The sequence below is a fragment of the Schistocerca nitens genome, chromosome 2, assembly GCF_023898315.1.
Source record: "Schistocerca nitens isolate TAMUIC-IGC-003100 chromosome 2, iqSchNite1.1, whole genome shotgun sequence".
NCBI lineage: Eukaryota > Metazoa > Arthropoda > Insecta > Orthoptera > Acrididae > Schistocerca > Schistocerca nitens.
This window is the reverse complement of record NC_064615.1, coordinates 504,022,141-504,037,053: the sequence shown is the minus strand read 5'-3', so window position 1 is coordinate 504,037,053 and position 14,913 is coordinate 504,022,141. Positions and strand designations below refer to the sequence as shown.

General features: G+C 42.6%; 1 protein-coding gene across 1 annotated transcript in view; it reads right to left on the bottom strand.

Annotated features, from left to right (window-relative positions):
* Positions 1-14,913, bottom strand: part of LOC126235124 (uncharacterized) — a 1,230,462-nt gene that overhangs the window by 532,558 nt on the left and 682,991 nt on the right. Inside the window, exons 9-10 of the mRNA XM_049943858.1 lie at positions 11,173-11,487; positions 4,625-4,900 (exon numbers count right to left, since the gene is read on the bottom strand). Coding sequence (XP_049799815.1) covers positions 4,625-4,900; positions 11,173-11,487 — 591 coding nt within the window. The remainder of the gene's footprint in view (positions 1-4,624; positions 4,901-11,172; positions 11,488-14,913) is intronic.

Below are 14,913 nucleotides of genomic sequence, written 5' to 3'. Positions count from 1 at the left end.
TGACTAAACAATTTTTGACAATTTGGTTATGGTCCAACAAGTCAGCTTGTGTAATATGAATGTATGGACACATGGCATTACAATCTTCCACAGTCTACCATGCATCTTTTCCCATTCGGATACCCCGACATGAAATAACACAGTGCTGTAATATGAGTCATTTGCATCCAGCCTAGCTGTATTGATGTTGTATTTTCCTTGAACTATGTGATGTGTTTTTCCTGACATATGTTGACTATTCAAATAAGTTTAATGTTGTACTGTAATTACAATAATTTCTGTTCATAATGTACTTAAGAAAAATTGTGACTCAACAACTGAATAACTATGACAGAGAAACAAATGCATTTTTAGAAAGGGCCTGCCATTGATTCATGATGTTCTAATCATTCTACAGGTAATTGGGAAGAACCATGAATTTACAAAAGAAACCTGTTTCATACTTCTGGCTTTTGATTGAGTGTATACAAACTTTCTGCAGAATATCACCTTGTCTGACTTCTTTGGAGAAGTACAATACCAGTCTTGAATCAGCATTAGCTAGATATAGGGCACTGGGTTGAATGGATGGGTATTACCTGATTTCTAAAATGCAATGGCTATACAATGCAACAAAAGAATACCAGAAATACCAGGTGTCCTTTTCCTTTGTGAGTAACTGATTTACCCCAGAATTCAAAATGTAAAAGGTCCCTGTTCGAAATTTCACTGAATGCACTCTTCAGCTCTAATGAATAAATAGATAAGTTTCAGAGAGGTTTTCATCCAAACAACAAGCAATGAAGGGAAAGAAACATTAGGAATGGCTGTGTTACAAGATATTACTAGAAAGGTTTGAGTTACGATTTATCAGTATTAACTTAGATATTTTAGATCTATGTCTATCTTTTAATCATTTTGTAGTTCACTAAAAATTCAGTCAGTACATTGTAATTTTGAACATCACAGTATTTGTTATTATGTGCTACTGATCCTGTCACTTTGCTGTTGGTTTATTAACATTCACATTTCAAATCCTATCATGCACATCTAATCAAGTAGAACTCAGGCTGTGTTCACACAAGTGTTTATCAATATTATTTTATAGAAACTATTACCTGTGTTAGCTTATATGACAGTAGACCACATATTTTTTGCAAGAAATAGTAAATGAATGTGAACAACTGAATGGACCACTGACAATGAAATAAAATTACTGTAAATTTTAGGAAACATTCAAAAGAGATATAGAAGTGCAAGATGTATGAAAAATTTCCCTGACATTTTTGTCCTTCTAAGAGTAAGTAATGAAGGCATATACAGACAGCACATGGAATTAACTACTAAAAAAACATAAGCGGTTAATACTGATTGAAGAGAGGACCATGATTTGGTTTCCATAAATAGTAGAAATTTGGAAACAGTCTAACACTATTACTTCAGTATGCCTGAAAATTCAGTCACTAGCTGTAACACAATATTAAGATTCTTTTATCTTTAGGTATCATAATTTATGGAGTTACTTTCTTGTACGGATGGAATAAAACTGACACAAAGAAAAACTGGCATTACATTATGTAAATATTTTCTGGCATTTTCTGTGAAGAAATGTACAGAATGAAACATAACTATTTCTGAAATGGGTCCATAAAAAATAAATAGCAGCTTCTTCAGCCACTATGAAGAATGAAAATAAAAAAAGCCAAACATGTATTTATGTGAAATAATATAAAAGAAAAGTGAAATACATATATAGTGCTCTATGTGGTACATTTGTTAGTCATGTGGCAGATGTGATCGATCTTATTTAATACAACTGACTTGTGAAATGATTTGTGGAAGAAAGATCTATGTCAGCAATAAGGAACGTAGCCTTCAAAGAAAGAGCAGATGTAAAACACTGCAGGGGTATGACCTGTATGTCAATACATATTTTGAGAAGATATGAAACTCAACAGCAAGCAGACTGTAACTAGATTTTCATGTCTGGTGTGATTTAGAAAGTAAGCTTTAGATTTCAGAGGAAAATAACATGGTGAGGTTGTTAAGTGAGTAGTATGACATTCAAATAAGGTAATATGTGTGTGAAATATAGTTTACATTAGTAAATGATATGTAGTAAGAAATATATGTGTACCTATAATGGGACTGAAACTCAGAAATGAAGGAGGATACAAATAATATACACCATCTGGATACAAATGTAGAAACAGGTAAAAATAGTCATAAAATCATGTATTTAACGCAGGAGTATAAGAAAGAAAGAAAAAAACTATACAACAAAATCTCTAGATTTTGCCTGAGAGTTACGTTTGGGCAGTTTTGAGACTAGCTGTAAGTGGTTAGTGGGATTTAGTAATGTCGTTTGTATGAAAGCTTTCAGGGCTCCACATGGACCAGAAGGAAGAATCAACCATAAAACGGATGTTTATGAAATCCAACAAAGGAACACAGAACAGTGATATTATCTTTTTTTGTATATCTCATATATAATAGACATTTTTTCATGGAACTGTCAGCATTTAATATTCACTGCCCCGAAGAACAGAGGAGCATATTCACAAATAGTTGTGAAGAAATTTGTCTACTTTGACTTTATTGCTGAGTCACTGTCTCCACAACTGAGCGGTCAAATGACTGTTGCATATACACAAATGCAAACTGCAAGTAGGCTCTTGAAGTGGGGTCATAGAATAGGTCACACAAACTCCTTGCACACTGTTTCCTTAACATGCATAGAACTCTTCAAGAACCTTTCCAATGTATTTAAATTTTCAACTCCTCTACTACTGATTACATTTGTACATTCTATTTGACATAGCTTCACAGAATTACTGTGTGGTATTTCAATGATTTGATTGGCTGTTAACTAAATGACTATCCTGGAATGCAGAACTTGGTTCCAGTTGCAGGCTGCACCTTCCAGGAGAAGCAGTTATTTCCCTAATTATTGGTAAAATTTAAAAACTTAAAATAATGTCATAATCTAATCATTAAGAGATATATCCTATGTTAAAGGTTCAACACAATATGTAAATATTACAGTTAGAAACTGTGCGTTTGTCTTGAGGCAATGTAACTGGCAGTGCCAAATATCTGGACTTTATTCATCAAATATTTGAGAATGAGAGCAGTTAACGACTTCTAATAAATTTTACACATAATTTCAAAACTTTACGAAAATTTTCCTCTCTGACATCCCTCACAAAATGATGAAAGGCAAAAAGTTTATCGGTGACTACATTTTTGCTGTTCATGCAGAAAAACTTCATCAGACATGACGTCGATTTATCACTTCTTTACTACCGACTCTTTTCGCAACAAACTTCACATTCAGATAGTGTCCATAAAAAACTTCCTGGCAGATTAAAACTGTGTGCCGGACCGAGACTCGAACTCATGTCCTTTGCCTTTCGCGGGCAAGAGCTCTACCATCTGAGCTACACAAGCACGACTCACGACCCGTCCTCACAGCTTTAATTCCGCCGATACATCGTCTCCTACCTTCCAAACTTCCCAGAAGCTCTCCTGCAGACCATGCTGAACTAGCACTCCTGAAAGAAAGGATATTGCGGAGACATGGCTTAGCCACAACCTGGGGGATGTTTCCAGAATGAGATTTCCACTCTGCAGCGGAGTGTGCGCCTACATGAAACTTCCTGGCAGATTCAAACTGTGAGCCGGACCGAGATCCGAACTGCCGAGTTCGAGTCTCGGTCTGACACACAGTTTGAATCTGTCAGGAAGTTTCATGTCAGCGCACACTCCGATGCAGAGTGAAAATCTCATTCCAGTGTCCCTATATATCACTGAATGTACTTGCAAAATTACAACACTGTACGACACATAGTTCAGGAGATGTGACGACATAGACAATCAGCTGCGTGGGAAACGAGCTTCTGCCTACAATGTTGCACAGAAAAACTTCAGCACCAAACACCACGTTTTAATTTGTTACTTCTTCACTAATATCCCTATTCGCCACGAACGTGCAGACAGTGTCTACGTGTATCACCGAATATACTCCCAAAATTACGTCGTTGGACGACACATCGACACATAGTTCAGGTGATACAACGTCATAAACACTGAGATGTTTGAAACTTGTGTTTGCTTAAAACGGAGCGCAGGCTACCCGGACTAATTCACTCAGTGTTTCATAACCAGAACACTTTGTGACCTCCAACTAATTTTAAGTATAACTTCAAACGTTTTCCAAACTTTTTTCTCATTTACGTTCTTAATGCCAAATATTTAACATATTAACTAAGTTATAAAGTAATAAAATGGATGTAAATCGTGGCGCAGGCACCTGTGTCATGAGATTCAGAGTGGGGACACAGATGCCTGTGTCACGATTTATATCCACATGCTGTGATCAACAATGCAAATTTGGAGAGCACACTGCTCCATACCTAACTACACAAGTACCGGCACAACGATGGCTACATGCATGTGGGATGACCAACAATGCAACCTTGGGGAACACCAACACCACGATAGCCTACACCCGTAGGCTGAGAGCAACAGTACAACCTCGGGATGCAACCCAACCAGCTCCAAATCTAACGACACAACTGCCAAAGCCGCAATGTACATCGATGCTCTGTGACAGGTGGGCGGAGGTACATGAAGCGGGACTCACCTCCCGGCGGCTGCCGTGTCCCCTGGCGGCGCGACCGAAACCAGCGTCCATGGAGCGGGTGCGGAGACTGCTGGCGGCGTCGGGCGCGTGCGGGTGCTGGTGCTGGTGAGGGGGCGGCGGGGGCGGCTGCTGCTGGCGGGAGGCGGCCTCTTCCTTGGGCGGGTCGGCCTTGCGCGCACCCGGCAGCCCCGGCAGGATCTCCGAGTACTCGTCCTCCGCCTCCTCCACGGGGGACGGCGGCAGTGGCGGAAATTCCAGGTCCGCCGACACCGTCACCTGCGACATAAGGTCCTACGTTGTATGTGTGCACGTTCAGTCACAGTTCTCGTGTATGTTAGCTGTTAGAGTTACGTGACGTGTTCTGAGAGTTCCCGGAATTATAGCTGCGAGGGCAAATTTTTTTCAGCCTCCGATCGGTCGCGAAATTAAAACCTCACTTACCTTAAATACGGTGAAGCTTTGCGCAGATGTGCTGCGCAGTGTCTCGAGTGAGTCCTTCTAGAGCGTAAAGTCACACTGTTTAGCTCTGTGTGATCACGTAAAGATGTCCACAACAACAGTGTCTTCTGCCAAGTGTGACTGCTCTTAAGAGGGTCCGGCTTATTTCTTTCAACCAATATAACGTAACTGTCATCCGTTTCCTTCTTCGGCCTGGAATCTCATTGAATGGAACAGAATTGTGAGTTCCGCTACACGCTGAGTCCAGGTGACACGTGAAGACATATCTGGAGGCGCCACGGACAGCAGTGGGATGGCAACCTGAGTGTCGGCCGCCGTATGACCCGACAACCAATGGGATGCCATTTCTTTTCATGTTAGGACCCCTTTAGTTGTCATTTGCGGCACCCTTATAGCACAGCGGTAGCTCGACGATATTCTGCGCTCCGTTTTGTTGTCCTTCTTGGCAAGCCATCCTCGCCTTACATTTCAGCAAGGTGATGCCCTACTGCACACAGCAAGAGTTTCTATTGCCTCTCTTCGTGCTTGCCAAACACTACTTTGGCCAGCAAGGTCGCCGGAACTCACCTCAATTGGGAAGGCTTGGAGCGTTATCGACGGGGCCCCCAAACCAGCTGGGGATTTTGACGACCTAACGCGCTAAGTGGACAGAATTTCGCACGGTATCTATCAGGAGGGCGTCCAACAACTCTGTCAACGAATTCCAAGGCGAATAACGGCTTGCGTAAGGGCCAGAGGTGGACCAACGTTATCGGCTTGTTCAAACTGTGAAACTCTTTCTCTTAATAAATCATCAAACACAGACCAACGATGCAAAAACTTTTTTGTTGAAAATACCTTATTATTATGTTTTTTAGGGTGGGAAATCCAAATGTGATACTTAAAAAACTATATCACCCACCATTTCTTCACATTTTACAGTTAAATTTATTAAATTAGGCGACTTTTTAAAGAATTTAACAGTTTTTATATAGTTAAAATAATTTAAAAAGGAGGTGTTATGAATGTAGATGACGTTGGTAGCACTGGTGAAAAACATTTGCTCGCAAAGAAAGGTCGATTCTATTGTTGTGTTAACAGATGATGTTTTGTTTACTGTCAACCTATCCTCATTTTCACGTTTCCTGTATATGTGCTCAGTACAATGTCTAATTGTGGTTGTAAAAACTCTGACAGTTTTTGTTATACTTGTGGTCAATTTGTGATTAAAAATCATCAAAGAAACATGACAGAGATTGTGAAAAAGGTTTATCTGTCATACTTTGGATCTAAACGTGGTGATCACGATAAATCTTGGGCGCCACATGAGGTATGTAATGCGTGTGCTGAAGATCTGAGAAAATGGTCCAAAAAGGAGAAAAAATCCTTTAGATTTGCTGTTCCTATGATATGGAGGAGCCAAGAAATCATTCCGGTGATTGCTACTTTTGAAGTGTTGATATTACTGGTTATAATTCGAAAAACAAGAAGGTAATAAGCTACGCTAACCTTCCGTCCGCCATCCGACCAGTGTGTAGATTTTCCAGTTCCTGAACCACCAGATGATTTAAATTCCATTCCAACAGAAGTATTTTCTGATGTACAATATGATTTAGATGAACCAGATGATGATGAATTCCATTGTAATAGAGAAAGTCTACAGCCCAAATTGTTTACTCAGACCGAGCTTGACGATTTGGTTAGAGATCTGGGCTTAACCAAAGAAAAATCTGAATTGCTTGACTCTAGATTAAAAGAAAAGAACTTATTAGCAATTGGAACCATCATATACATGTATAGAAAGAGAGAGCAGCAATTTACCAAGTTTTTTCAACAAGAAGGTGATTTAGTGTACTGCTCAGACATTCCTGGTCTGATGAATGAGTTTGGTATTGAATACATAAAGGAAGACTGGAGGCTGTTACTTGATTCATCCAAAACTAGTTTAAAGGCTGTTTTATTACACAATGATAGGATGTATGCATCTATACCTGTTGGACATTCTGTACATATGAAATATAGCTATGAAAACCTAGAAATAGTGCCAAATAAAATAGGTTATTCTGCTCATGGTTGGATGATACGTGGCTATCTAAAAGTAACATGCATGCTCCTTGATCAGCAAGGTGGCTTTACCAAATTTCCATGTTTCTTGTGTGAATGGGACAGTAGAGCTAGGAATCAACACTGGTGCAAAACGAACTGGCCTGTGAGGGAATATTTAAAACCTGGCGAGCAGTACATTCTATGCGAAGACCATGTAGATCCAAAAAACATACTCCTACCACCTCTACATATAAAGTTTGTAAAGGCTTCTCCTAAAGGTGGACCATGTTTTAAGTATCTGTGTCAAAAGTTTCCACACATTTCAGAAGCTAAACTAAAAGAAGGCGTCTTTATCGGACCTGACATTAGAAAATTGATGTTTGATGTTAACTTTGAATCCATAAGGACCTTAAATGAGAAATAAGCATGGGTATCATTCAAGCAAGTCGTTAAAAATTTCTTAGGAAATGAAAAAGACCCAGAATGTGTTTCTACTATAGCTACAATGTTAAAGAAGTTAAAAACGTTAGGATGTTTAATGAACCTGAAAGTTCACTTTTTGAACAGTCACCTTGATTATTCCCGGGCAATATGGGAGACGTTAGTGAGGAGCAAGTAGAGCGTTTTCACCAGGACATTAAAGTGGTGGAAAAACGCTACCAAGGCCGCTGCAACACCAACATGATGGGGGACTACCGTTGGTCGCTTCACCGAGAAGTTCAGGAAGCGATTCATCGTAGAAAAAGCTACACAAGAAGCTTCAAAGAAAAAAGAGAAAGAAAATACAAACCAATTCAGGCTGACAAGTGAAACCTCTTTTAACACATACCATTGTTTTAAATAGCCTACTGTAAATACAAACCATGCTTATGTTGTAACAAAGAGTTTCATTAATTTCCCCGTTTACCGTGTAGCATAGGATTTTTATACTGTATAATAAAAATCATATTGCTCGAAAACTATGGGTGATACAAAAAAGCTAAGGCTAGATTTGGATTTAGCTATAAAATCTATAAAGATCAGCTAACAAAGTAAAAAAAAAGTTTTTCAAAAAAAATTTTTCGTTGGCCTGTGCAATTTTTCCGAAACTGTAACCATTTTTTATCACATCTACCGATTTGCATCCCATTCGGATAATTTCTTCGTGGTGCGTCGATTTCTTTTTGTCTTAGAGTGTATTTCCCTTTACTGCGTTTTCATGATTAATATTTGTAATATCTTCCCACTGGCGTCTTGGTGTTCTATAAAATAGTCTTCAGGTCTGTAGGTCGAAAGACAAACGGGGGGAGGGGGTAGAAATTAAATGAAATGGAATTTATCTGTAACGAGGCATCAGAGGCAGAGGTCTGTAATAACAAAATACGAGAAAATGTCCACGAATTACTATAGAAATATTATCGGTGGAGTTGCGTTTCTCCCTGTACGCAGGATTATTCATAAAGCATCTCCGTGATTTCGGAAGACGACTGAAAGACACTACGAGACAGAAAAAAGTTTCTTGTCTAGTACATGGAGCATGCTAATGCAGCTTCTGGGACTGTAGTACTGATTTTGAATATAAACCAGTACTGTATGTCAGGACATATCTAACACTGGATATTGGAGTTGAGGGCAGATAACGGTCGAGGTGTTGAAAATAAAAATAAAGATGCAACTGGTGCTGCCATTATATATATCAGTGGACAGGCCATAATTCTAAATTTTTAACTCGCATTAAAGATGCTATATATGATGAGAGTTCCTGATGCGGCAAATATCAATACACGAATAATTGGGGAGAAAGCAATGTAAAGGAAACTGTATGGGAAAGAGAAAGGAAGGAAATAATGACTTCCAGCCGCACAAGGTATTGTGGCAATAGAACGGCGAGAGTTAAAAATTTTTACCGGACCGAGACTCGAATTCTGATGCTCCGCTTCTCTAGAACGGTTGCCTTAACCACTTTGTTTTCTGCTGATCTCATTTTGTTTGTTATTGTTCGTTGCTTTGGGGGCGGATGTCGCATGATACCTGTTCAATTTCATCGTTGATACGTTCACTCAGTGTTTTTTTTTTTTTTTATTACAGAGGGCAGCTAACGCTCTGACCGAACACGCTGAGCTACCATGCCGGCTACCACCCCGGCCATCCTATCACGCTTCCCGTGACACCTAAATTCCTAACTTCCCGTTCGTCGCACCTCAACGAATTCCGTCCATTAACTAGCTATTCGCAGATTTCTCATTCCCGTAGGAGCTCGGTCGTTGGTTGCGCATCCGCACTGAAACTTTTCAGTTAAAAGCCTTTATGTCCGTAGAATTATAGATATGAGTGGTGTCTGTTCTGTCTGCACGTGTCTGACGGAACATTCACAATTCATATCTATACATGTCAATCGCTGCTGCCCGCGGGAAGGTGCAATTACAGCTGCTGCCTTTGGAAATCTGTTCACTGGATTGCCTATCTGCCTGAACGACCTAATTCGACGAGACAGTACAGAGTCGATGACTTGCTTATATATTCTGATTGACGTGCCACCTCGTAGAGTGCTCTGCAACTACACCTTAGCACTATTATGAATACAAACTTGGAGAGATGCTTAATCTACACTACTGGCCATTAAAATTGCTACACCAAGAAGAAATGCAGATGATAAACGGATATTCATTGGACAAATATATTATACTAGAACTGACAAGTGATTACATTTTCACACAATTTGGGTGCATAGATCCTGAGAAATGAGTACCTAGAACAACAACCTCTGGCAGCAATAACAGCCTTGATACGCCTGGGCATTGAGTCAAACAGAGCTTGGATGCCGTGTACAGGTACAGCTGCCTCAGCAGCTTCAGCACGATACCACACTTCACCAAGAGTAGTGACTGGCGTATTGTGACGAGCCAGTTGCTCGGCCACCATTGACAAGACGTTTTCAATTGGTGAGAGATCTCGAGAATTTGGTGGCCAGGCCAGCAGTCGAACATTTTCTGTATCCAGAAAAGCCCGTACAGGACCTGCAACATGCGGTCGTGCATTATCCTGCTGAAATGTAGGGTTTCACAGGGATCGAATGAAGGGTAGAGCCACGGGTCATACCACTTCTGAAATGTAACGTCCACTGTTCAAAGTGCCGTCAATGCGAACAAGAGACGACAGAGACGTGTAACCAATGGCACCCCATACTCCACGCCGGGTGATACGCCAGTATGGCGATGACGAATACACGTTTCCAATGTGCGTTCACCGCGATGTCGCCAAACACGGATGCGACCATGATGATGCTGTAAACAGAACCTGGATTCATCCGAAAAAATGACGTTGTGCCAGCCATTCGTCCACCCAGGTTCGTCGTTGAGTACACCATCGCAGGCGCTCCTGTCTGTGATGCAGCGTCAAGGGTAACCGCAGCCATGGTCTCCGAGCTGATAGTCCATGCTGCTGCAAACGTCGTCGAACTGTTCGTGCAGATGGCTGTCGTCTTGCAAACGTCCCCATCTACTGACTCAGGGATAGAGACGTGGCTGCACGATCCGTTACAGCCATGCGGATAAGATGCGTGTCATCTCGACTGATAGTGATACGAGGCCGTTGGGATCCAGCACGGCGTTCCGTATTACCCTCGTGAACCGACCGATTCCATATTGTGCTAACAGTAATTGGATCTCGATCAACGCGAACAGCAGTGTCGCGATACGATAAACCGCAATCGCGAGAGGCTACAATCCGACCTTTATCGAAGTCGGAAACGTGATGGTACGCATTTGTCCTCCTTACACGAGGCATCAGAACAACGTTTCACCAGGCAACGCCGGTCAACTGCTGTTTGTGTAAATCGGTTGGAAACTTTCCTCATGTCAGCACGTTGTAAGTGTTGCCACCGGCGCCAACCTTGTGTTAACGCTCTGAAAAGCTAATCATTTGCATATCATAGCATCTTCTTCCTGTCGGTTAAATTTCGCTTCTGTAGCACGTCATCTTCGTGGTGTAGCAATTTTAATGGCCAGTAGTGTAGTTTTCGCGCTGTGGTCTTCTGAAATACCGAAGGGACTTACGAGTAATGTTGTGTCGGTTAGGCCCGTTACCTGTTCGGCGTGCTGAGACGCGGCGGGAGCGCGGTAGTCTTCCTGGCGGGAGCCGGAGGCGGCTGCGGAGGTGACTGCGGGGGCGGTGGCGCTGCGCGGGGGCGGTGGCGGTCGCACCTCGAGGCGCACGGCGTGCTGCTGCTGCTGGGGCGGCTCGGTGGGGTAGTCGCGGCGCGGCCGGGGCACGTCCACGGGGTGCTGCAGCTGCAGGTGCTCGCGCCGCAGCTGCCGGATCAGCCGCGCCTCCTCCTCGCTCATGTCGTCGCCGCCGCCGCCGCCGCGGCCCGCCGCCGCCTCGTCCGCTGAGCTGCCCTGCTGCAGAGACACGGCACGAGGCTCGTCTCAGGTTGACACTCGAATCAGAAATCATATACACTGGTGTGCAAAACATAAGAAAGAAAGAGACTTTCGCATGATGTGTTATTTCCAAGTACCACAAAATGGTTCAAATGGCTCTGAGCACTATGGGACTTAACATCTGTGGTCATAAGTCCCCTAGAACTTAGAACTACTTAAACCTAACTAACCTAAGGACATCACACACATCCATGCCCGAGGCAGGATTCGAACCTGCGACCGGAGCGGTCGCGCGGTTCCAGACTGAAGCGCCTAGAACCGCACGGCCACAACGGCCGGCTCCAAGTACCACAGCTTGATCAAAGGTGGACGTCCGCCCCGGTAGCTGAGTGGTCAGCGTGACGGATTGCCGTCCTACAGGCTGGCTGGGTCGGGAATTTTCTCCTCTCAGGGACTGGTTGTTGTGTTGTCTTCATCATCATTTCATCTCCAGCCGGCGCGCAGGTCACCCAATGTGACGTCAAATGTAATTAGACCTGCATCAAGGCGGCCGGACCTGCCCCGTAAGGGGCCTCCCGGCCAATGACGCCAAACACTCATTTCCATTTTCCATCAAACTCGGACCATACTTTGAAAGAACTGCTAATATCTAATGGCTCCCACACCTCTAGCAACAGCACTGTACAAAACGTTGGAAGAATGGAACCTTTCCCCTGGTGGCCGTCAGACTCGCCGAGGTTGTGCAGAACGGCGACTCATATCTGAACACAATGCGAGGAATTCATCGGCTGTCCATCCATGCTTCCTGCCCACAGCAACACTCCAAATGCAGCCGTTTGTGTTCAGGTGTTGACGGCAGCCTGCGCATCGGATGGCAACTACTTCGTCCGGCGGCTGCTGGTCTCTGACAAGTGGAGCAGAATGACGCAGAATGTTGCAGGAATCCCATTTCTTGTTGCCAGATGTGGAGGGGCTACGACGTTCTTGGTGAAGAATACGGCGATTCTCTCTAGTGGTGCTCAGACGTGGTCGACCGGAACCTTCACGGCGAGTGTGGCTGTTCTCACGTTCCCATACAGTACAACATCGTGTCACTGTCACACCAGAATGCGTCACAAATGTGGGTACTGTAAGATACGACAAGCCGCCCAAACGGTAACTAAAAATGAAGCCCCTTTCAAGCTCTGTCAGGCGTTGACAACGCTGTCTGTCAAGCGTACGCGGCATTTCCGTGGCCTGTGCAGCGAGTACTTAACATGTGTCACTGTTCAAACCACTTGCATAACCCATCAGTCTTAGTAATAACACTAAAGAAGTCGAGAGGCCGTTACACCTATCGCAGAGAATTTGAACTCTATTCATTTACACAGGTGTGTACCAAGTTGTATGAATAGTGACCATGCATTCTGAGTGCTTACTTCTTTGGCAGGGAGTGTATTAATACTATTTATTACTATTTATCATATAAAATTATCGTCATTTCTTATGTAGCTATCATGTCAACGGCAGTGTGTGTGTATGCATAACTGGGGTCCGATGTAAGACAAGTCCTGAAAAATGTCGTATTACCGCCCTGAGCTGCTGGTATGATGCTGTATCTTTACGACCAGTTTCAGTCGTCTGACCATCATCAGGTTCAGAAAAGTATTCGCACATCATTCTAGGCGAAATATGATGCTGCGGATACTTTTATAAACCTGACGGCAGTCATTCAACTGAAACTGTACACGATGTTCGAATTTACCGTCATAAACTTGTAGGAACTGTGGAGGGGAGTGAGTACATAATATTTTGAACAGAAACCAATCTCCAGAAACGTGTCGTTTCCGTGCTACAGCCGTTTGTAAACATGTTTGCTAGATAGGGTAGTCACGTTGGGGGATCGATACGTCGGATCAGATGTTGTCATTTAACGTCTATCGTAACTCTCTGACCTGCTCCGAGCTTCATTCACGTGTCTGTGAGTGGTAGAACAACGTGGTTGAGTGCAGAATATACCGACATTATCCCTCTGAATGGCCAAGCTCACAGTAATGGCTGTTCGTCGCCTTCATCACGATCGTTCTCCACAACGTTCGATTCCATCACAAACCCATTTCGCCACAACTACGCAACAGCTTCGAGAAAGGATACTTTCACCATCAGAGGGCGCGACTGTGGTGCTTAAAGGAGACACTGGATACCCAAACTGCAAGAGGCCGTACTGCATCACGTTGAAGAGAAGCTGTCAACGAGTACACGAGCAATTTCTTTAGCTATTAATGAGTGGAATTGTAAAAGACGCGATATACTTGGTCACACTTAATCAATTACTTGTCAATGTAGTCTGATTACCAACATGTTTTCAAGTGGCTGTGTAAGTAGGTCGCTATGTGTAAGAAGCGTGAAGCGCAATTGGAATATATCCTGATGGCTAAAAGAGCCACGCGCACTTTGAATAAGAAAATTCTATCTAATGTTGAAATCAAAGTAAAAGATTCTGTCGCCACCAACTCTAGCCACACGACAAATAAGAGGTTGCGCTGAGTCGGAAAATTACTTAATTTATTCATAAGAAAAACTCACAAAAGAACATTCATTGTAAAGTCACTGATAAAGAATGGGATGTAATTGTTAATATGATCCAGGCATTGTTCCCGTGAATAAAATATTGAATAAAGTAAAGAGTGCGAGAACACTGTGCATAAGTGCAGCTTGCAGCAACATTCTTGAAAAGAAGATCTATTCCAGAGGAACTGTTTCAAATAAAGAAAAGGACACTAATTATTGGACCTGTGCACATGGAAACGCTATGGATTGGCTAACAAGGAAAACTACAAGGTAAACGGCGTAGGTAACGGAGACGTAACATCGGTACACTGTATAAGATTGGAGGGAAAATTATTTATTCCTTAAAACATTGATATAATGCATCTCTAGAATGCTGTTGCCTGGTAATACGTTTCACAACAGACTCGTGTGCCCACGTGGTTCGTGGAGTCACAATTTCTATGTAACGTGGCCAAATTTTAGTAACATCAAACCACGCAGTCGCGAGCAATGAACATTTTATGGAGGACAAATCTGAATAGACAAATGATAACGGCAGAGGGCCAACAAACTCTAATATTAACCCAAGTGGATAGTTTCCACCGAACATCAGGTAATGAGACAAAGAAAATTCACAAAGAAGCAAAAATTACCAAGATTCGGAAAAGATTAGAATGCATACAAGCTCAGTTGCAGGCACACAAACATTCACACTGAACTGAGGACGCTTCTACATATGCAACATCTTTGTGCTACGTTCTTCTTACGGATCAAAGCCAAGTCTGCATTAGGAATCAAACTGAAAGTCTGCAGAAGCCTTGCATTCCTTGCTGCGACCCAGCAAATCAATCTTTATAAGATGAAGCGTGAGACCAAAAGCTAAAAGCTCCCCTCTTGCTATGAGACAACGCGCCA